The sequence below is a fragment of the Paralichthys olivaceus genome, chromosome 21, assembly GCF_024713975.1.
Source record: "Paralichthys olivaceus isolate ysfri-2021 chromosome 21, ASM2471397v2, whole genome shotgun sequence".
In the NCBI taxonomy this organism is placed as follows: domain Eukaryota; kingdom Metazoa; phylum Chordata; class Actinopteri; order Pleuronectiformes; family Paralichthyidae; genus Paralichthys; species Paralichthys olivaceus.
In genome coordinates, this window is record NC_091113.1 from 17543053 (window position 1) to 17568133 (window position 25081).

The following is a 25081-nucleotide window of genomic DNA, read 5'->3' on the forward strand; positions in this document are numbered from 1 at the left end:
GTTTGACTGATTCTTTTTGAGACAAAGGATTTTCTGTGTGATAAGGCTCAAAACGTGCAAGAGGTCAAGGGTCAAAGATGGGCCATTTTTTTAGCCTCTGTATATTAATAACTCTAGATGTGTTATTTCAACTGATTTCAAGTGAACAGTGTTTGCAGATGTTGGTTAATATGTGATTTAACAGTAAAGGACTGATGAGGATCTTCTTGTTGATGAGCAGAACATTAGCATAGCAGTGGGAAGCTCTGCTGTCAATGCTGTAGTGCCAATCAGCCCTCCCCCATTCTCTGATCGTAGTGAACTATCCCCCCAGTTATTCTACTTCTATGCTCTGTATAAAAGGTACTAACATAGAATAGGGGAGGTTCATTTCAGTCAGTTGTCACAGAGCCAAACTGATATCCGAAAAAAGATTCACATTATGCCTCTGATTCTTGCACGATATCTGAAATTATCTGAGGTGACTACATGCAGCTTTCTTTGGTTCAGTGCAGACAAGCAAAGGTGGAATAATGAGGAGTTTTCTATAAAGCTATAAAGCAGAATCTCTGTTTCAAAAAGGCTAAAGGCTGCATTCAAATTGACTGAAGCCCTGCGTGTAAAACGCAGCCCCCTCATTCATATGAATAAGGTAAGTCTGGCGGAACAGCAGGGGGGCTAACACAAGCTGCTTTCAGACATGCAGTGAACTGCCGATAATCTCATGATATTCTCTGGAGGGTCTGTATGTAAGAACACAAATGTTCGAGTGAGAGGCTTTAGACTTACTCCGGAGTTTCTCCAGCCAGCACCCAAGTGAAAACTCCAGAGAATGTCTGAATGAGCCGCTGTGAGAAAACAGCAGGAGATCCTCCGTAGGGTTCACTATGAGCAAGTGAGTGTGTTTATATTTCTAATAGGTGAAAGACACAAAATCAAAAACAAAACGATTACTCAGGATGAAAAAGTGCGATACCCACTTATAAAGATGTCAAGATGTCGAAAAAAACCAACGCTGTTGCACGTGATCTCTGCAGCCGAATTAATACCATACGTCCCACTTCCTGCATGCTGTGCCAGCTCTCAAATGAACGCTTCTTATCGACGGATAGATAGATAGATAGATAGATAGATAGATAGATAGATAGATAGATAGATAGATAGATAGATAGATAGATAGATAGACATACTTTATTCATCTCCAAAGGGACATTCTTTTGTTCCAACATTACAGACATGTACAATAAGTACAGAAGTGCAATAAGTACAAACATTTTTTTTTTTTTACATAAAAGAGCATATATGTAGGATATGGTGACTGAGTTGTTCAGACAGAGCTACTGTAAATTTAGGCAACGTTAAAATTTTAAGTTAAAAACAGAGGCGACTAGTTGAATGTTCCAATAATCAAGAATCATAAGAACATAAAAACATAAAACCATAAAACAGTGCAAGAGTAGATGTGGTACAGCGATAAAGTGATAAAAACAGTGCAGGTAGTAAGTGATACAGTGATGTGCAAAACAGACTAGCTACTAAATACAATCTACGAGAATAACATCTACTGATATTGAATACCAGTCATTATAAATAGCAGCGAATAAATTAAACTGATACTTATACTTCTGTCTTGCTGTGAGTGCGTCTGAGTGGAGAATCTCTTGTTGTGTTGTTTATGTGTGAAAAGCAAACTCAGCATGTGCGTGTGTTGAAACACGCAAAGGAAATTACCCTCTTCTTCTTTAAAGGACTAGGCACAGTTGCCAAAGTGCTTGCTCATTGTTGGAACTGTTGGGTTTCTCTATATTGATATGATTTTAAGGTCTTCTTTTACGTAAAGTGCCTTGAGATAATGTATATTATGAATCAGCACAAATACAAATAAAACTGAATTGAATTGAATTGAAGGGCCCGTCTTCCTCAGGAGTCACGAACCGTCCAACTAATGACCTCATCAAAAAAAGCTTGTCTTAATAAACAGGTGTACAAACAAGAGAATGACACTGTACTGCTTTCAATTTATTTCATGTATAAAAGAGGTTGTGGACAGAGTCCCCGATTGCTCAAAAACCCCACTCAGTCCAACACAACACTGCAGGCAAACAGCACAAACAGACAAGACGCATTGGAGTCAGAGAGCTTACACAAAGCTAATAGGTTCTATCACAGCAGCAACAGCAGTGACAAATGGGCTGGTTCCGCCCCATTGTTTTACACTTTACTCATGCTCCTCTTAGACCTGAGTGATAGAGATGCACTTGGTTTTATCATCACCTTTAGATGTGAGGACGGTTTCTCACAAACCAGTGTTTCCCTCAGGAGTGTGTCTCAGAACAATTCAGATTCACTACACAGGCCCAGTGAGAATAATAAACAAACTAGAGTGACACTCAGTAGAGTTCACACAATCATGGATATCAGTCCTCAATCAAACAAAAAAACTAAAGGACAGGAGTGAAAACAAAGAGCACTGGCTCTTTTTTCAGCAGCATCCTGCTTTGGGCTTCATTCAAGTATCAATAGTAATGCAACAAAAAACGTAGACTACTCATTTATTGAAGTGAGACCACTCCATTTGTGGAGTATATTTGCTCCAGGTAGAGTACACCGAGCAACTGGGCCACACCAAAGCAAACCACCTAAAAGCACACACACACACACACACACACACACACACAGACACACACACAGCCCTATCCTAATAAGAATGACTATTTAGCACCACTCAGGGAGTTTACGGTGAACTGAGAGAAGGGAAGAGATTCATATCTATGCTCCAAACTTCAACTTTTTGGGGAGTCAGATGCAATTCATGTTTCATAACAAACACTACAATATTGACATCTACAATGATATCTACAATAAATTCATTAAAAATTAAAAAGTCTAACTAGACAATAATGAAATAATGGACTTTGTGTGTGTGTGTGTGTGTGTGTGTATCGCTTGTAGTACACGCGCGTGTATGTGTGTTCAACATTGCCTGTCATCACTCCTAATTCAGAGATCTGAGTTGGGTGGTCAGGGTCTGCAGCCCAACCATTAAAGACACAGGGTGGGAACACAATAGTGGTGTGTGTGTGTGTGTGTGTGTGTGTGTGTGAGTGTGTGTGTGTGTGTGCCCTGAAACACACAGTGTGTTTGTGTTGGTTTATCTAGATTTGATGAGACCAGTTTGTTTAGAGCTGACCCACAGCCTCCATTCCTCTCAAAATTACTTCAGTAACATTAACTCCTTTTAAATGTCACATTCACCTTCCACATGCATTACTGTAAATGAGAAGTAGTAATAAAATAAGTACATATACACAACTAATGTAACTCAGTAAAACTTTGAGAGAGGCAGAGTGGACTGCTTATATTTGACAGTGAGACATAATAGCAGCAAAAATTAGAAGGCTTAATAGATGGAGAAGGAGAAGATGGCAAATGAACAAACAATACTAATAAGTTAATAAAAAGCTGTAGATATTAGCACTGAAGACAGCTGTAATAAAATCCACATATGCTACAAATTCCTGTCAAGGAAGCTGCTGGTAGTTTTCTGACATGAAGATATACAGTACATATAGTAAATGACAGACTTTAGCATTTTGCCTGGCATGAGACTGGTTAGACTGGTTGTGTCGGCTCACAGTCGACAGACGAACCCCAAAAAATCCCCAGAAATCCTATCTGAAGAAAGCAGCTTTCTGATGGAGAGAACAAACATTAGGATGGCATCGTCTCCTGCCGCTTCCACTCAAGTTATGCAGACATTTTTTCCGACAAGCTAATGAATTTTCATCTTTGGCCCGAGTTGTTAGCGGTCTTTGACGGACAACAGAGTCGGTTTCATTCACAATGATGGCCTGATTCAACGAGGCCACAGGGGGCAACAAATAAAAGACTCCTCATGTTCTCAGCAGTGGAACACATCGTGAAATAATGTCAACTCTGGTGACAGAGAACAGGCTGCGTATTGAATGAACACAAAGGCCACGTTGACTGGTTGCAAGTAAGTGATCTATAAGCAGCTGTTATCATTGTCTCATTGTCTCAATATGCTGATTCCAGAGGACAGAGGAATTTGTGTGAATATATTTGTGTGTGTGTTTGTGTGTGTGTGTGTGTGAGTGAGAGTGATTGTAGACATGCTTGTTCAAATCACACCTTATTTTTGTGCGTACTTCAGTGCACGTGTGCATCTGCACCTGTGTGCATGTCTGGGTTTGCATCAGTGTGCACGTGTCCGTCAGATCTGTTCTGTCTTTGTATATTTCGAAGCTAATTGTGGACAGGCAGAGAATCACTTGCACCATTCAGAGATCTTTGGCCGTGGCTGTGAGGATGGCATGATGTAGCTGGCTTGACTTCTCTGCAATGTCAGTCATGCAAATTTTAAGCAGCCAGGGAATAATGTTGGCTTTATGTCCAAGGACCGGCACCACATGCAAATAAGATCGCAGACAAACAAGGTTTTTTCGTCTTTGTCCTCAGAGAACACATAATTCAAACAATATTGTTTTATGTAACTTAAACTCAGGATGGTGAGATGCCCTTTGAGCAGAGTTCTACAAAAGTTTGGACGGTGGAGTTAAATCAGAAATAAAATATCACTTGCATGATTGTTAAGCTGAACTGATCTAATCTTCCTTGTGTTCTGAAAATGTGATCATTCTTTTTCAACTGTGAAATATTTCTTCAACCCAGATATGTCTTGCTGCTGTGTAGGTGCCATTTACACATGTAAGTTCAAATGTGACACGTCCAGATTAGTTTACACTTAGTGTGACACTTGGATATTGATAACTGGAGGAGTAAGGCTGATATCATATACTAGAGACAGCTGGTGTGATCTCATAAGAAGGTGATCATGTCTTAGAGTGGACTGGAATGACAGAAACTTAAGTACAGTGATCTGTGACTTAAAACAAATGTAGGCCTCGGGCGTAAGGTAGGGACAAAATGATCCCTTTCCTACTTCCAAATGTCAAATAAAATGAACGATATTTTCTGACTTCATGATGACGTTGATGACATAATCCCTATCATGTGATCAAAATGTATTCTTTGATCGATTCACATTTTAGGTTATGTCTATAATCTGAAAGGATGCAGAGATGTATGATGTTCCTGTCTGACTTGTTTGTGACTTCTCCATTTATATGATGGAGAATCATTTACTGATCAATATTAGCTTAAGATTTGTGGAGATATATTGGAAAGTGTGTTTCTCCGATCAACTGTATGTTACTCATTCGTGAGTAATATTCTCACCAAATTTGGTGAAAGCAATACCCTGCTTGCACGACCACGCCAGAGTGTATAAGATAATTGAATTAGTCTACTAGAGAAACGTCTGTGCATGTGTGTGTGTTTATGCGTGTGTGTGTGTGTGTGTGTGTGTGTGTGTGTGTGTGTGTGTGTGTACCTATAATGAACTGGCCTCATTATTTCTCAAGAGGATATTGCTTGCTTTGTGTCTCCCTCACTCATCATGCAGCATGAATCATACATAATGCAACACACACACACACACACACACACACACACACACACACACAAATACACCCATGTAAGGAGGTACTCAAACCAAAACCCACACACAACTGTATGGTTTAATTGCACTGCATGTGAGTACACACAGAGGCACATGTGCTTAGTAAAGTCCATTTTACGAAGAGTGTTTGTGATGTGGGTGAGTCAGCGCTGTGTTTTGTTGCTGGATTAACCATGCTCACTTCCCTCCGCTCCAGAGGGCAGTGACCAGCCAAAGCCACTACGACAGTCTGACCGCTCAATTCCTTTTTTGGCTTCATGGGGTGGGTGCTTTGAAAGTTTCCTCAGCATTCAGAACATCAAATCCATATAACACAAAAACGAGACCTAGACTTTGACTGCAGGCTGTCTATCCACACATGGCAACTGGGCCCTGTTATCAGATGTTATGTTATTAGGTTCCTGTGCTCTTAACCTGGTGGTAAAAGAAAATAACAAGGGAGTCTTGATTTACGATTAGATTGATGTAAGTACCTTGTCCCTGCCTTCTACAACAATCCATGAATGATTTTCTGATACGTCACCCAGATCCGAGGGATGACAAAAATTATGCACATGAGTGTTTTCTGTTTTGCCACCTCTATGGCTAAAGGAACCTACTATTTTACATACATTGCTTTAAACAGACTATACAAGTACACAGATGATATAAAATATTTTCTCTTCTAAATTTATTTGGAAGAGAAAGTGTAGGAAGTGCGTTAAAAAGGGGTTGATTTACTTGGAATGTAATGGTAAATGGATTGTATGTTGTATTTATAAAGCGCGTCATATTGAGCACTCGGAGCCTTTACACTACAAGTCCCACTCACCCAGTTATTCATACAATACTTCTATATGCAGCACGTTTTCTATCATAATCCATTCATACAATGTCGGCACAGCTGTCAGGGTCAACGTCAGGTTCAACATCCTGACCAGGGACATTTCACAATGCAGCCTGGAGAAGTGACGGATCCACCTCCTGAGCCACAGCTGCCCCTCAAAAGATTTTATTCATTCTTATCAACATGTTGCCATACTGATCCAGTACTCAGTGTTTATTAATACATTATTGACAGGAATCATGGTGTGATCCCATTACAAGATGGATCTTAAAATAGATGGAAATGGCTGAAACTGAGATACAGTGACTTATACTGTGAATTAAAAACAAATGTGAGCCAGGGGATAAATGACCCCTTTCCTCCTTCCAACTCCGTGCTTCAAAAAAAGAATTGTGATGATGACACTGACATCTGACTAGTGATTCATATTGATTCATTCATGCTTTGTACATGTTCTGCTCATGTTTGACTTGTTCTTATTTTTGTAGTGATTTATATCATCTCTATATCAATGTCCTCTTTAACTATAGGGAGGAAAGTGGGAATTATGATATGTTTCACTGATAATATAATTTTGACCACACTGTCTTATTCTTCTCTTTCTTCTTTTTAATTTCATTTGTTGATGTTGCATTGATTTCATCCAGGACACTGACAAAGAGGCGGACCTTGAATTATATTCCTGAGCCCAGGTATCATCTTAATCTTCAGTTTCATCTTCTTCTTCCACAGGAGCTGGTAATGGGCGTACATAGGTTTTAATAGTAAAACACAGCCACAATCTCAAGATAAACATTTGATCAGATTATAAACTATTATTAATGAGCACTCTGAACAATAGAGTAGTTTTTTCCAACTACTTGCATGATGGTTGAGCAATCGGAAATGCTCTTATTTTTAATAGGTTGATTGCTATGCATGAGTATACATTCTTAATTTGGAACCACCTCTTTATTTCAACAGGATGCCGATCCAGATGATAGGCAAACCAAAGATTTAAAAAGACGATAATGCACCTGCCTCCTTGCCCACAGTCAGATGAGATCACTTGAAATTCCCCCCGAAGTGCAGTCAAGTGTTAACAGTTAAACTATTGTTTCATGCTTGAAGTACTTGTCATGTTTTATATGAACATGTAGATTGAACTTGTTGTGTTAGTTGTCTCTACAAAGCATAATTAGTTGGTACAACTTTTATTGTTTGGAATTCTTAGCATATAGAACCCAAAACAGAGGTTTTTATAATTGTGAAAGATAATTATTTGAATAAAACTTCATTAGTTGTCAATGAGGTAATAAAAACCACATCCTCAGCAGGTCGCTATGATTGTGTGTGTTACTGTGATGTGTCGTTTCTAAGAAGGTGTGTGATCACTCCACAGTTGACTTGCTGGATCACATGATTGTGCCCAGATTGAGTCAAGATTTTTGTTGTTTACTGGCTGATGGCTGCAGGCTGCCTTATAGCCATGTGGTTGTTAATAAGTATAATATAAACTTTAATATTGATATTAATAATCATCCACCATCCAGAAGGTGAGCGGTTTGATCCCACTCTCCTCCAATCCTCGTGCCGAAATGACCTAGGGCTAGATGCTGAACTTCATATTTCCCCTGATGCCTGTGCCGGTTTATGTGAGTGTATGTTTAGTCGTGCACATAGATGCACTGTATGAATACGTGTGAATGGCAAAACTGTACAGTAAAGTGGTTTGAGTGGCCAAAGGCTTGTGTGAACAGGTGGGGTTTATTTGGCAAATAGATTAATAGGGAGTACAAACTAAATAAACTTCATTCTACTTGGTCATTTTACTCAGATAGAACCTGTGGTTATTGTTAGTTTCCCTGAGGTTGTCTGGTTTCAGTTTTTTGGAGTTGGTCAAGATTTAGGCAACAAAACTAATTGTTTCAGTTTGATAAAAGATCTCAGTTCATGTCAAAATAGTCGTGCACGAGAAGCAAACTTCCCCCAGGTACCAAACCTGCCTGAACAAAAAGACAATTCAAACATCAGCCCAGGAGTTCAATGGCCTGTGTGGCCTTCCCCTCTGCATCTCTATCGCCTTCCTCCCCAGGACCTCTGGGAAATGTAGTCCTCCATGCTATGCTGGCCATCTTATGTTTCTAACCTTTTGAGTTGCCATATGTTGTAATCCTGCACAGTCACAGAAATACGTCTGTCATGGTCCGATCACACGGTGCTTCACTTATCATGCGAGTGTTATTGAGATGCAGAGACGATAGCTTCTGGTGAAACTACATATCCCAGGTTGCTGCTGGCCTCCTGCGCTTGCTCAGTGCACACGAGCGAGGAGAAGACGGTGGAAAATGACCGCGGGGAGGCTCTCATCTGGGGCTGGGATCAGACTACATCACAATGAAACACGTCTTCATTTAATGAAAGCAACAGCCTTGTCTGCCGTGAGCGTCCACCGAGCTGCCCCGGAGGAGACCTGCTGACCCCCGGAGGCTTCTATTCATCGGGTGTGCGTCGGGAAACCAGGGACACAGCGATCACCGTTAGTTGTTCTCACCCGCAGCCAGAATGCCGCGGGACAACAAAACTCCTCTGATCCAGAAGATAGCGAAGCAGGCCTACATCACCTACAAGGGCCTCAAGTCCTCGGCCAACGTGGCGGACGCACAGAGTGAACTCATCTCCTTAGTGACCGCGGTCCGGGCGGCAGACCTGAAAATCGCTCCCCGGAAAAGCAAGCCGAGCTCAGGGGCGGCGGAGCTCCAGGGCCCCCCGGTCACCTACATGCACATCTGCGAGACGGAGGTCTTCAGCATGGGGGTGTTCCTGCTGAGGTCCGGCGCCTCCATACCGCTGCACGACCACCCGGACATGAACGGGATGCTCAAGGTCTTTACACCGCGTCGTGTCTGCTATGTTGTGGCCCCCTCACGGTGTCTGTCTGTTAGGTGACGTGTGTTCGAAAGGGTTAAAGACAAAAGTGTGAGGAGTGGGAGCATTTCATCGGGTTCAGAGAACTCTGTGCAGCTTCACGTGTGAATCGTCCTGTTTGAGTTTGTGACCTTTGCTGAAACACATGTCTGACTCACACCCAAGTTGTTTAGTTTACATCACAGAGCACAGAATGTGTCTGATCCTCCCTGACACCCATGTCCACGGTCACAGTTGTGTGCACAGTCCACCAGGAGCTAAAGACCACCCATGCAATAGTAATGCACACGCACCAAGGCCATTAGTTTTCGGTAATTTGATTGCATTTTGGTTTCTGTTTGGAAGTGGCTTCACAAATGTCTGAAAAGCAGTGTTGCGTCAGTTAGAGGGATAGTTCACAGAAAAATACAAATTCACTCATGATCTACGCAAACACTATGCCTGTGGAGGGGTGGGTGGAGTGTTTGAGTCCTCAAAACACTTCTGGAGTTCAGGGGTAAACAGCGTTGCACCCAAATCCAGTACAGTTGAAAGTGAGCGAAAGGTGAAGGTTCACCACTTCTATATTTGCTCATGTGTGACCAGGCCAAATGCAAATGTTATGCGAAACAAACGTTCCTCTCTGTTTGCGCCTCTCATCCACATTAAGTCACTAAAATAGAGATTTTTTACAAACAATCAAAAACTCAGGTTTCTGTGAATCCCTGTGTACATTTGAATTGGAGCATTTGGGAAGCGATGATGTCACAGCATGCCGATTGTTGCTTCGTGCAATGAGCAATAGAAACAACAGCAATAATAACAGCGGCATTTCTCTATGTTTGGTTAGCAATGTTAGATCCAAATTCAAGTTTGCAGCTAAGTTTAGCATCACTGTGCCACATTACCGACATTCACAGGCATCTGCCTCCACCAATTCTTGAGCCACAGTGTTTTTCTTTGACATTTGACTGATCTTTGATATTCTTTATCGACCCCTACAGGCCTGGCGTGCTTGTTTGAGCTTTTGTAGACGTTTTTGTGGTCTTGTCTGGACGAAGATATTCTGCATCAATCAATTGATCAAATTTTATTTGTATAGCCCATATTCACAAATCACAATTTGTCTCGTAAAGTACCCGAGGTGCGACATCCTCTGCCCTTAACCATCAACAAGAAAGCTACCAAAAGAATTCCACAGGGATCCTTCTCCCAGGATGGTCAGAGGTGCAATAGGTGCCAAGTGTAACGGAGAACATCACCAAAATAAGAGTATTAACAACATTGATTAGAATATATAAATGTAGGTTCTGTGGATTTAGGGTTGTTGTTTTTTTAAAGAGGGGAAATATCTGTCTGATCTGCAGTAGTCTAGACAAAGTATTCATCAGACAATGATTGATAAATCTGAAACTCCTGTTTCCTGTCTCTGGCTCAGGTTCTCTATGGGAAAGTGAGTGTCCGCTGCTTCGATAAACTGGAGGATAACTTGACTGTCAACTCCGTCCCCCCTCATTTTGATCCTCCACTGGCCCCGCTTCAGACAGCCTCCCTTTGGCGCTCCATCCTGCGATCAGTCGCTGAGTACTCAGAGAACAGCGGGCCGTGCTTCCTCACCCCTCTGAGGGATAACCTCCACCAGATCGATGCAGTGGAAGGGCCAGCTGCTTTCCTGGATATCCTGGCGCCGCCGTACAATCCAGATGATGGGCGGGACTGTCACTATTTCAAAATCCTGCAAACTGTGGCAGACAGGGAAGCGGATGGGAAGAGCAACGAGGAGCAGCAGGGAGAGGAGAAGGAGAAAGAAGAGGAGACATGGCTACTTGAAGTCCCTCAGCCAGAGGACTTCTGGTGTGGTGGGGAGCCGTATCCAGGCCCTGCAGTTTCTATCTGAATGATTACAGTAGCCTTTTACAGTAAGAATGTTGTGATATTCGTCCATTCCACAACTCTGAACTGTGTTTAACCCCCTTCCACACAAAGGTCAAACATAAGGGTCACTATTACCTGGAACTCAAAGATCATGAGTGCCTTGCTCAAGGATGCTACAGCAGGGCAGAAGCTTACAGACGCAGGGGCTGTGAACTTTGACACCCCACCTAGAAGAGGGACAACTGGACCTTCCTCTAAACTCAGTACTGCTGCAAGCTTTGACAGCAGACATCCCCTTTCAAATGAACTAATGTCATCACCCTGACGTTCTGTCAGTGGTGGGGTGTCACCAGAGTCTCTGATTTGTGTCCTCACACAAGACGTCTGACTGTACTACCGAGGACTACCACACTGTGTCTTAATGCCAAAGCCTGTAACTCCAGTCACCTGCCTTATTTGTGAATATTGAATGTTTGCTTCTTTATCAGTGCCATTTTTATTGTACACACTAATTTCTTCTTCCAAAGTGCACACATCATATATATATATATATATATACTTCAGCTCTATTTTATATGTGTTTAACTTATTCCAGATGACATGGTTCCTACACAGGTCTGGACAGTTAAGGGAAAAAGCTGATGTTCAGCTCATTCTACATATCTGGTCATGTGTTGACATTTCAGCTCATGTAATTGAATCCAGTGATATGACGTGTGTGATGTATCGCATTAAAGGACAGAGTGAAATCTTTCAATCCAGTCTAAAAGTAACGTTTTACATTTAACAGAAAGAAGCTGTGTTAGGGAACATGAACATTTTCATGGTGTAAAGCAACACTCTTCTTCACTACCTTTTACTTGTAGATTCATTAACACTACATCTTTCCTGTCTGTATGTTACATAACTGTAGTCAATATGACACTCTCCTGCCCTCGGATAGACTCAGGTCTAAGTGCCAGTCTACCGAGGATTCTCATACTCTGGTGAATGTATGTGCAACAATAAAGTGAATGGAAATTCTTGTCATGCGTCAGCTGTCCATCTCATACTACGCAGCCCAAGGTGTCACTTTTTTTATATTGGTAAATCCCGCCACTTGTGCACAGTTTGGCTTGTAACTTAAATTTCGATACATAAACTACAAATTGCGAGAAGGGAATCTGTTAAGTGTTGTTACATTTGTGAAGTTCAACAAGTATTTCTGATTCTTCTCAGTTCTCATGAGATGACCTCTCTCTGATAGAGCTCTTCGCAGCAGAAGCTGACGTATCCTGGCAGGAATTAAGAGTTGCCGTCAGTGGCATCAATGATAGAACTGTTCCATCTGTGTTTAGTGAGCCAGCGTGACACTATCACTGCTGTGAAAGTGGCACACTGAAATGTGTTCAGCCTTCATCTGTTACTGCTGTGACATCGAAAAAGGACTATTCTGTATAAAAACTTGGAGTTACTGTAATGACCACAATTCATAATTTCACATTTTTATTGTGGCGGTAGCTTATTTACCCACTGAAGACGCTTTTTCTTTCATTTAACCATGTAGGTCCAAACAAATAGTCTAGTTTGAGTCCATTTTTTTGTACTTGAGAAGTACAAAAGAAGAAATTGATGCAGTCATCCCACCCACTAGGAACAAAAATCGCCACACAACCAATCCTTCCTCAAGTGTCCCCTTTTCAGGGGACACTTGGAATTTCAGGGTCCCCTTATGTTGTAGAGCAGCACATTAGAGCGGTGGTTATCACTGTCGCCTTGCAGCAAGAATATTCCAAGTTTTAATCATGAGCTGTGTCTCAATCCAGGGGCCACACCCGTCACAACGGCTTCACAGTTTTTTCTTACATTGGCTTTAACTCAGGATTATCAGGATGACAAGATGAACGTGTGCTAGAATGTCCAGTTATGAAAAAAAGGTTGAACTCCCACCAGTAAGAAAATCATGCAGAAAACAGCATGTCCAAGTCCTCCTGGAAATAATTGGGAGCCTCTTGACTTCCTGCAGACTTTTTCCAGTCAGACCCCCGAATAAAAAATTAGTTTTCGAACATTTGGTAAACGTATCAACTCTCGGTGCTAAACTTTAAATAATTTTCTCTTATGTTGTGAGAAAGGCCTTCTGTGTCAGGAAAACCAGGTTTGTCATATTAATGTAGATTTCATTTGTGTCAAATTCAATATAGTGGTAATATTCATGTCTGCACCCTGGCGATGGATCCAGGGATTGGGCCAGGGGTGCATTGGCCCAAGCTCAAAAAAGTGCCCCTGTCCTGTCAGTGGTCTTATAAAAATATGAGAATTTTAAGTTTTTGTGCTTGAACAAGGAACAATTTTTCAAAACATGCTCAATAGGCTTTGCTTAAAACTATACAGTCAAGAATAAAGTAATGACTTCAATGTGCACCTTATTTTATCAAAAAATGTATATAGATGTTGGACGTATAATTGGCCAGACTGTGTTAATTGTGGCCCCTTTATAGCCCGTGACTCGAACAATCCTAGCTCCACCACTGTTGTAACTACACATGGACGAGCCTCACAGACTGGTATTGACTGTATAGTGATATTGTCACTAGACAGTGCAGTTACAGTGATGCTGTCAGACCGGTCAGTGGCTGTGCAATTATCCTCAATTTCCAGTGTGAAGTCTATCAGGCCAGTTTATCAGTGAGGGGAATATTTGCGGTGCAGCTTGATGGAAGTTGGAATGAGAAGAATAAAGATGTTATAGATTAGCCCAGGCGTCACCACAGCATCTCAGAAGCTGACATGGGACACTGGGAAAAGTCCTTGTGTGTCTGTATTCTCCAGAATCAAACAGGAAGATTGTTATCAGTTTAATCTGTGTCAAGTGCAGAGAAAGGACATTTTCAGGCTGCTTCTGACAGAAATTCGAAAACCTCCACTTTCAACAAATCCAGAATGACTTAATACACAGGACTAAATAACTGAATTAAAGAGAACAACCCAAGAAGTTGTCACGGTTGGTCACAGACTTTCAGGTGGCATGAAACTCAACATCAGAATTGTTCTTTTAGAGCCATGGGCTGTGACAGAGTCGGCCTGGCCATCGAGAATCCTGGGACAAATCCCACCACATCGAGGACCGGTGGACGGCTCTGCCCCGTCAGTCTCTTTAACAGCCCTCTCTTTGTGCCTGCAATGTGTTCCAGCACTGGCTTCAACATGATGTTATATTTAAATAGTGTGAGTCTGTATCAGACAACAATAAAGTTAATAATAGAAATAATAAGATAACTGGCTTTGATGTTTTCGGTTTAGATAATATAGAGCCATTTGTTGGTTCATTCTTATATTCGTTCTGACTCGAACAACACACACTTTGACATCAACATGAAATCCAGTAATGAGTTCACACAACCATGATACACTGACTGTTGTTGTTAGTGGTCCTCAGCTGTTTATCCTGGGATGTTTCGTTTTAGGATCAGTGCTGAATGAGCATATCAAATATCTCCCACACATCAGCATCGATTATTTAAGGATTGGGGTAAAGGTATTAGACAATGACACAGCTATGAACATGAAAAGAAATAGAATATCACCATATCAGCATCTAACACATTTAATGACTGCACAATTCAAAGGCTGTGTAATTGTATAGTAACAAAGCGTCGGGTCTGGCAGAGAGAGAGAATTTGCTGTAGCTCCAAACTGTTCCTGTGCGTCCACAACCTGACTGGAGTTTACAAACTGTCATGGTTTAGAAAGGTGCACACCTGTTTATACACAGGAACTGTCTGTAGACCTCTGTGATAAAGGTATAAAAACATTACTGAAGCTCGGAATCTGTCACTGTCAGGTCAGAACATAAAGAAATGCATTTATTTCTTTGACTTGAGTTGTAGAAGTCTGGGACAACAAACAGTTTGTTCCTCATGACTGTTAAATAGCAAGTTCAAAGAATTATAATTCACTGAATAACCTTGATACTTACAATCTCTGTACTATTTATGGCATTAAAGTTGAATCGTTTAATATCACAATTACCACTGAGACACAGAAGTTTTTATTCTACAATTCGCTCCTATATCGACTGCCACTATTTAAGGTTTATTGTTTTTCTGAGTGTTCTAACAAATAAAGTAAATAAAAATAAGATATCGATAGGATCCAGTACTTCTCTTCCACAGTTTCATTCATGCACAAGGTAGCATAAATATTCACATTTATGCTGAACTACTGAATAAAATATATTTTTAAAAATGGGGAGGGTTAGGTGGATTAGATGTATTTACTACTTAGCCTCCTAAAATCTTTGCAGTCACCCTTGAACATTGTGGTTTATCTTTGTTCTGTTTCAAAGGGCCATATTTTATTTTACACCACGACTTCTATTAGAAAGTACCCTGACCGATGAAGAGTAGTTGAGCAGGACATTCTGCGCAAGTTGTTTATTTCGCCTTTACTTCGACAAGTGTTCATTGTTGCTGCAAAGCTCGAAACAAGCTATTTGGAAAGTAAATCTTTCTCCTATAACCCGAGAAACCTGAGTAAAAATTGAGTGGGAGAAAACTCTGAGTCATTTGGGCCATGGTGTGACGCAACGTGGAATTTACCCAATAATTTTTCCAACATCAACATATTGACACATTCTTTTTGTTCTGCCTATATTCAGACACAATATTGCAATTGTCCTCTTTCCTGGAAGGCACCACGATTGACACAGTTGGGTGCGTTATTTCTGCGAGACAGAACCAAACTGACAGCGGCTGTGTTTAACATCCTCACACATTTAATAAGTCTCAAAACACACAACACAACAAACATGTCAAGTCGGTATTAGTTCAACATATTTACATTCCAACATGGTTTTTACACGTGAACCACAACGACTCAACACTTGGAGTTACACCAAACGTGTAGAAAAATAGAAAGTCTCCACTGTACATATTAAAGACCAATTCACAATGAGTTAGGAGCGTCCTTGAATCAACGTACAAAAAGACACGCAGCAAGGCACTAAGGAGGAAATATAGTCATCATCAACAATGTTAGAATCAACACTTTGTCAACTTAATAACTTAAAACTTTCTCCTTTATTTCAAACATTATTGCGGTTATTTCACATTTAAGCACGCTGCTTCTTGCGCGCTCAGTAAGTGTGGCAGTATATTAAAAATCCCCTTTATTACAACTGCCCTTCTATATTCTTATGAAATAATGGCTATATTTACTTCTATGTTCAGTAGACTGTGCAGGCAAAGTGCATATGTCACTTCTGGAGCAGGTATGGGTGCATGCTGTGCGTAATTGCGCACGGCTGCACATAAGTTCTTGTTCATTCTCATCCTGGTGTTTCGGCTGCTATGTTTAGTTCACAACAGTTTCAGAATCATTATTCGATGGTTAGTGTGCGCCACGCGGCCACGGTGACAGCAAAGTTTACTAACTATGGACAGATCCCGTTGGTTGTTCCGGAGTTGCCGGACGATGAGGAGGAGGAGACAGTGGAAGACTTCCTCTCCTTCTGCCTCAGGTGGATTTTAGTGTGTCTCTTCCTCTCGTCGCTCCGGGCAAATTTCCGGCCACAGAAGTCGCAGGCAAACGGCTTCTCTCCAGTGTGCGTGCGGATGTGCGTGGTGAGGTGGTCGCTGCGGCTGAAGTTGCGCATACATATCCGACACTGGAACGGCTTGTGTCCAGTGTGGATACGAATGTGTCTGGTAAGTTCGTCAGAGCGAGAGAACCGCCGGTCGCAGCCCTCCGCAGGACAAGGGTACGGCCGTTCGTGGATAGGTGTCTTGCTGGGTCTGTTCGGGTACTTTCTGGGCCGCAGGATCGGCCTCAGGGGCAAGTTCTGTGGGCTGTAGGCAGATGGGAGCCTCGGGAGTGGCCCTCCATCGGAGCCACCACCCGGACCGCCCAGTTTAAAGTTCCTGATAGTGTTCAGCGGGGTCAGGGGTGGAGGGACGCGAAAGGAATCAAGTGGACATGGACCGAACGGTTTCCGATCTTGGATACCTGTCGTGTGCATGTCCCGCTGGCAAGCTGGCTGGAAGAAACCCGGGTAGTCGGGAATGATGGGGAAAAGCCCCGGCGCGTCTGAGCCGACATGCTGCTTTGGAGAAGAGTAGGAGGGTGGCGGGTAGGACGCGATAGGACAGGTGGAAGTGGACAAAAAAGCGGAGGGGTCCTGGTACATCTCCGCGCAGCCAGAGGAGGAGTAAGGAGGCGGTGGCGAGTAAAGGTGGTGGTGATGCTCCATCTCTGCTTGGCTCGGAGCCGCCATGGTGCAACTCAAATTTCCGCCGGAGAAATGACTGGGAGATCCAGAAGAAGCCGGGGAGGAGGACGCTGATGAGGAGGGAGGAGGAGGATGTGGCGGCGGCTGAGCGACGTTGAAGATGCCCGAGACGATGTTGATCACTCCCTCGGGGTTCCAGTTACCTGGATACTGAGAGTCGATGGAGAACTTTCCCATGTAGGTGAAGGTCTGGTTGCGGTGGGACGCGGGCTGAGAGAAGCCACTGGAGTAGGGGGAGAGGTCCAGAGAGGGCTTGTCTGCGCTCATCAAACCGTCTGCAGAGGAAAAAGACAACGCAGATCGTTAGTGAGGCAACACAAACACAAACAGGATTAATTAACCTCTTCGCGAGGGGGCTTGAAGTGAGGGAAAGCTGGTGCGTCTCTGTTTCATTACGCACGGACTCGGTTCTTATCATGTCATTAAATCAACATCTGGAACACATAAGCTACACTTTCAATATGACAGGCGGAGGAAAACAGCTTTTATTCTTCACTACAGTTGTCTGTAAAGGATTTTTGAGTAAGTTTGCCATCTTACCTGCTCCCACATTAATCTGGTCGTAATGCGCCCCTATGTCTGTATTGGGGAAGATTGCCACAGAGGTCGGCAGGCTGTCATCCACCGAGTACACGCTCTCGGCCACGGGATGCACGAACCCCCCGAGATTCACCGGCATCTTCTCCAGAGTTTTAGCCGTCATCGTGAGGAGAACGCGTGTCTCTTGTCTTCTCTGTTCTTTTTCTTCCAAGCTTGTGCCAAACAACCGTGCGTAATCTACCCAGTCCCGCGTGGGTCACCGCTGCATGTCTCTGTCTGACACCTTGAGAGGATGAGCCCTGTGTGTCTGGTGCGCTTCATGCGCTCTGCTCACAAACCTAACAGCCGAAAGGGACTCTCGCTGGGAACGCGGGCCCCGTCGCTAATATGTATATATGGGGAACCTTTCCAATGCGCCCGCTACGTCATTGTCCAAATATGGAGTGGGAGGGTTGCTGAGGGCGGAGAGGGGAAGAGGCGCTGCGGATGCTGATTGGCCGAGGTGCTCCGTGACGATTTCTAAGGGAATCGCTTGTCAGTGGAGAAGCTGCGGCTCCGGGAGATAAAGCGACTTTTCCACTGGATGCCGAACAGCAACAAACAAGTGAGAACACCACACAGCAGCAACACGTGCCACCGCGAACACACATCTCTGCGCCGCCGACCCCCGGCGCACATGTTTTTCTTCTACTCTCTTCTATCTGATATCAGAAGAGGAATTCCGGTCGAGCTTCTTAACCCATACAAGGTTTAATCCGGTAAACAAGGGGAACACCCCCCATGCTCCATATTTGGTTTCGATTCCGGAACATGATCATCGGAAAGTGACGATTTGTGCCGAGCTGAGTGTAACCACATTGAAATGAGACGGACCGAGCAGCGGAATTTACTCCTCTGGGTGCGACACGCTGCTGAGCTCGGAAAGTGTCAGTGAGATTTGACTATGCTCGAGGAAACAACAGATTTGGTTCACTGGGTAGGTAAATATAGACATTCAATCATGTTTGTGGAGCTCAGTATAGAGGAGGTGAAATAAACAAAGAAGGGGAAAAAGGAAAAAAGGTGTGAAGGTGACAGTGTGGCCTAGAAATAAAGTTCCATGAGTTCTCCATTCATTTATTTGTTTGAACAAATTAATAATAAGTAGTTTGACAGTCATATGTCCATGGTTCATTGTAATTATACTTTATTACTGTACAGTTTGTGTGTGAGGCCTTACAGGATTGTGTGCCCTCCTGTGGCCTCCTCAAGAACTGTCTCCCACCCACACACACACACCCCCACAAACACTGACAAACAACTGTACACTATGTTGCACATTGACACAGTTGTAAGGTCAAATTGATTTGTTTATTTCACGTGTATTTGCATGCAGAGCAGGAAAGTGAGACCCGATCACGGGAGGCCTCAAAAAACCCATTCAGGGTGTTTTTTTCATTCAAGGTGTGAACTGACATACATTCAGCTTTCTCTGGGAGGTTGTTAATACCAGACACTAATACTAAACTTAGTACCTATAATCCTAGCATAACCGTAAAACATGTCCTGACTGGAGAATTGAATGAATTGTGTTAAAGCAGATTTAGGTCCACACAACATGAGTAATATATACTAATAATATCCCCCCCACACACACACTCACACTCACACTGGTGCTGGTTTGATGTTGAAAAGTCCCTCCGTGGGTGGACAGAAGATGATAGACAGAAAACCGAAAATATTGGGCACCTTAGGTGGAATATAGTTTCCATTGTGTGTTTTTCTTGTGAGTATGTTGCACAGTTCAAGTCTTTAATGTTGTAATCTAAATATAGGTTTGTGGTCAACCTTTTTTCTGACCGTAGATACGTGAGCAAATCAACTGTGTAATAATAAAAAAACAACCTTTAGTGCAGGGCAATCAGACATCGGGGTGGAGACGCCAAAGCTAAAAACTGAAAATGTGTTGGGCAGCCACACTGTGAGATAATGATGTTTATGCAGATATTTGACATTCTGACACCTGTACTGGAAAAACAACTTTCGAGACAGACATTGGATTTTCATTATATAGACCAAAGAGTTTCTGTTTTGTCCTATGGACAGTGAAAAATAAATAAATAACAATGTGGTCTTAGTTTCCCCACTGAAGAATTTGATACTAATAGTCCGATAAAACCATATGTCCTAAAAGGGGACAAACAAAAATCCTACAAACATTAAAATAATTTCATTTATCATATTTGTGAGGTCATATACACACAGAATCTGACATAGTGGAGCAGGAGGCCTTATATACTGAAGCAGTCCTGTGGGATTCCAGGAGCATCAAACTGTCACACCCCTTGATCTCCCCCCAAATCCATTGTAAACCCTGCGGCACATTTTCTATACATATTATTTCTTGTTTTAATTTGCCCCTTCATATCTTCTTGCTTTGCTGAACAAGTATCGATGCGGTTTCACTTTGTGGAACTACAGCTCACATCACCATCACTGTCTCACCAGCTTGTGTTTCATACGTCTCTATTGCTTCTAGTACATTTAACAGAATCACTCCCATCCACCAGTTTGACCTCTACACCTCTGTGCAGCCTCAGAACTGGTTGCTACAATGAACTCTCCAACTGATCCAAGTAGCCACACCTGAAGGCAGAGTCTCTCCCTGAACTTCTCCCGTTCGTTACATTACTAGGGTCTTCCAAGAGAGACTGTCTGAAAACATGTGCGGTGATTCCCACATATCACATCTCCCCCTTTTCAATGCACCTTCTTGTGACGCTGTCCAGAACAACATTTGATTTCTTAAATGGTCATGAACAAGTTCTTTTCGAGCTCAACCAAACCCTTAACCTCCCTATATACACATGGAGGACACATAGTTTGTTACATTGATGCTGAACGTTGACCCTGGACACAAAATGTGAGCTGCAGAATCATCCGGGAAAAGGGAAAAAGGCATGGGACATCCCAACATTAATACAACTTTGTTAGAAGTGATTAAATACAAAACCCCTGTGCTCACCATAAAACATGCTCATGACTGATGGCACTGATATTCTCACATTAGACTAGTAGACAGTTAATAATATACAGCAGTGACCCTTACAAATTAGATGAAACATATTTCTTTAGTTCTACTAATTTAAACCTCATATAACAATCGCTCACATTTGTATCTGCTGACCACAGGAGGATATTTTGAGTTTTGTTTGAAGGGAGTGTTGGTAATGTGTTTTTAAAGCTGTCAGTCATGTCCAGCGAAGGATCGTCCGGTGAGTTGGGTCTGGACTTTCTCCACAGTTTGCTTCTCACACATGCACAACGCAGCAGGAGGTTCTCTGCTCAGACAGATCCCCTGCAGGATTCAGGTGAGAGGTGGGGCAGCACACTGAGGCGGGGTGTGACCCGATCACACGGTGTCATCAAAACACAAATCTGTAAAGTTACCATCACAGTGTAATTAGCTCATCATTAGGACGTGGTTTTAAATTGTGACTGGTCGTCCCTACAACACAGAATCTATTCTGCAATCAAGTCCATTAAAACAATTGAAATCCCTCAAGTTGAAATGCAATGACTCTCAAACTGGAAATCGAATTGAAAACCTCTAGTTCACTTTTAAACTTTCCCACTCAGGTCATACCACTGCCACAAATTTCATATGAGAGAATAAACAACTGTTTCCTTGTCTGTTAACATTGTCACCAACATCGAGACACAGCCCACTCTGGTCACTGTTTGATTCTGTGGCCCACGTACTTTTGTTTGAGTGGGAGCAAAGCAACTGGGGTGTGTGCATGCAGATGTATGTGTGTTTGTTTGTGTGAGTGGGCTGGAGATGTGCAACAGTCAAAGTGAGAAAGCTCATTTGGTCTGAAGTTAATCCTTCAAGTGACGGATCAAACATAATGATCAGTTGGCTTTCAGTGCGGGTGTGTGGAGAGGTGAAAAAATTATTTCATAACTTTCACATCCAGTTATCAAAAGTCATATCAAACTTCAGAGAGACAGTATGATGAGCACATACAGCTCCACCAAACAACCTCAGCCTCATTTAATTGAAGTGTGGCTTTATGAAATGTTTTTATTCATTTTACTGCCTTTCAATTCATTTCTTTATTTAAAGGTCCAGTGTGTAAGATTTAGGTGAAAGGGATCTATTGGCAGAAATTTAATGTAGAATAATCCTCATGATGTTTTCACTAGTTAGTTTCATCTAGATTGTATGAATCATAGTTTCTTTACCCTAGAAAAGACCTTTATATTCAAATACTTTATATTTACATGGAGGGGGTCCTCTCTACGGAGGCCGCCATGTTTTTTACATTAGTCCAGACTGGACAAACTAAACACCTTTTGAGTTTTTATGACAACTGAAGCTACCACAGTTTCTTTTTCACTTTTGGATGAGAGGGTGAGGTGAGGGGTGTTCAGCTGCAACATTTCAACACTAGATATCACAAAATTCTACACACTGTACCTTTAAGGCAGAAATTACAGTCACCCTCAAACATAAGCACTGGAGTGTCTTATTGCCCCCAAGCCACCAGAGGGCCACTAGAATAAACCTTGACTTACTTCTAACATTGTGCACACAGGTATATTATTTTATATCATCATTTTTCAGCTTTGTATTGAGGCACGGTAGTTACAGCCAGCTCTAATCTGAACTACTTTTGTCATACTTTTAATAATAACTATATCATTAAATAATCTTTTAAACATTACATATCAATAAGCTGATGCTTCATATATTTTTAATTTTTTTTTAAATGTAAACCAGAGTTGACGATGGCTATGAGACATCATCTTCTACACTCAGGTGTAGTCAGAAGAGATGTGTCTTTAGTCTGTGGAGGAAGATGTGTGGACTTTCTGCGGTCCTTTAATAATATCTTTTAATAATCTTTTAATAATAAGTGAAGCAGATGTATTTAACACATTTCCACAGTGTATAAGAAGCAATTCACCTAAATCACCATCAAACTAACAAATAAACACACATGTAACAAAAAGTTGTGACAACGTGTATCGATAAAACCATTCATTGGTTGTTGCTGTAGTTAAAGGCAAGAAAAACCCAGGATCATTCTGAGTATCTGCATTTAGCACTTGTTCGTTATCATCCAAAAAAACAACTTTTTATGATGATATAACAAACCACGCTGAACGTGACATTCACACAGATTTGGAACAGGTTTGAGTAGTCCACCTGGGTCTTGCATTACCAAACTGTCTCATGAATCAGGAGTCAAACTGTTGTGGAGCCAGAACCAATCAAAGAGTTAATCCTGTGTCCTACACTGGTTGTAGAGCTGGAACCCAAATAGTCTTCATTTAGTCTTTTCAACAGCATGAACCTGCAGATGTTTATTAGAGGAAACAACTTAAATCTCTCCTCTGTTTATGAGAATAAGGGATGTTGCATCTTTCTTTTTACAGTCATTAGCTACTTGGTCTTAATAACATTAACAGTAACATTCAGATATTCAGAAATCAAAGAGCTCATAACACCATATTATCCCAATAGATCACTTCGTTCTCAAAACACAGGCTCTCTTGTGGTTCCAAGAGTCTGTAAGAGTAGAACAGGAGGTCGAGCGTTCAGCTACCAGGCTCCTCTCCTGTGGAACCAGCTCCCACTCTGGGTTCTGGAGGCAGACACCATCTCTGCATTTAAAGTTAAAACGTTCCTTTTTGATAAAGCCTACAGTTAGTTCTGGATCAGGTGAGTCCTGAACCATCACTTAGTTATGCTGCTGTAGGTCTAGACTGCTGGGGGAACTCCCATCATGCACTTAGCACTTCTCCACATCTCTCTGTCTCTCTGCTCCCACACACTCATTTATTTATTTTAATACATGTCAATAACTATGTCACTTTTTCCTCCCATAGTCTCTCTCTCTCTTTTTCTCTCTCATTGCAGATATCTCTGACCCAGGAACTCCAGTACAACAACTATTATTACTATTATTAACAACAACATTTCAGTAATTAATTATTATATGAATTGTGACTGTTATCAATAATAATCAATAACTTCTTTACACTGTTTACATTTTAACTAGTCAGATCTGATACCTGATGGTGCTCAAGTGTTCCTGTCTTTTTTCCTCTCCACAGTCGCCAAAGTGCTTTTTTAAGATTTTTAGCTCCTGACCTTCTATGTAAAGTGCCTTGAGATAATGTATATTATGATTTGGCGCTATACAAATACAATTGAATTGAATTAAAGCTTTGAGTTTTGAGCTTTGAGCTTTGAGCTTTGAGCACTGAGGCCTATTTTCATTTCTTGATGAGTTCACAAGGCTTGTGTCTGGTTGAGCTGAAACCACAACACGTGCATTGTTGTATGTGACGTAATGTTGGTTACACTTTACAGAACCTCTTCATCACTGCAAGAAGTTACACTTAGATACAAACTTGATCCATTAAATAATTGCAATTTGTTTGGGTTCTAAACTCTATTGACTTCATGTTTTTATCCAATATTCATACAAATAAAGTAGATTATTAAGACATTCAACCAGAAATTCTAAGTGTTTATTTTTGATGTTCAGATTATTGTCTCTCCTCAATTAACCCCATGCCCATGTTCCAGGCTGTTGGACCCACCTCAACCATTTTCTTCTTTTTATTTTGTGGAATATCTCACCCACATCACTCCTACCTAACTTTCACGCTTTGTGTCATCTCAATACTGGCAGTGTAACAAAGCAACAACAGAAAAATAAAAACCTTAGCCACAAAATTAATTCCTCAAACAACCATTGAAAGCCAACATTAATCCCAAGTGAAACAATAAAACCTTCTCTTGACAAACATTTACAAAAGCACATGCATCCTTTCAGGGGATTTATTAAGTAAAAGGCCGTATTTTTAGAGATACATTGTCAGGGAAACCCACACAGATTTTCATTTCAAAATTTCCATGACTTTGCATTCACAGCTTTCAACTCATATAGAGTCGAGGCTGAATGTAATGTATCAAAATGCAGCCATTTGTGAAAGTAAAATGAGATCAGATCAAGCATTTCCATTCTTGTGGAGAATTTAGGATTGGCATGGCAACAAGTAGAAATGAAATACAGCTGGAATAAACATGTGTGGTTAAGCTGATGAAAAGTTAAAGCAGTAGGAAAAAAGTAATTCACTTTTATTTCTGACTGTGAGTTGTTCTCAG

The 25081-nt window shown here is 41.8% G+C and overlaps 2 protein-coding genes across 2 annotated transcripts; one reads left to right on the top strand and one right to left on the bottom strand.

The window, feature by feature from the left end:
- Positions 1-6977: 6977 nt before the first annotated feature.
- Positions 6978-12132, top strand: adoa (2-aminoethanethiol (cysteamine) dioxygenase a). The gene is made up of 2 exons (XM_020083559.2): positions 6978-9212; positions 10672-12132. The coding sequence occupies exons 1-2, from the start codon at positions 8892-8894 to the stop codon at positions 11128-11130; spliced, it is 780 nt and encodes a 259-aa protein (XP_019939118.2). The 5' UTR covers positions 6978-8891; the 3' UTR covers positions 11131-12132.
- A 3710-nt stretch (positions 12133-15842) lies between these two features.
- egr2b (early growth response 2b) lies at positions 15843-18588 on the bottom strand. The gene is made up of 2 exons (XM_020082785.2): positions 17917-18588; positions 15843-17651 (listed from the first exon to the last, which is right to left on the bottom strand). The coding sequence occupies exons 1-2, from the start codon at positions 18077-18079 to the stop codon at positions 16522-16524; spliced, it is 1293 nt and encodes a 430-aa protein (XP_019938344.1). The 5' UTR covers positions 18080-18588; the 3' UTR covers positions 15843-16521.
- Positions 18589-25081: the final 6493 nt, after the last annotated feature.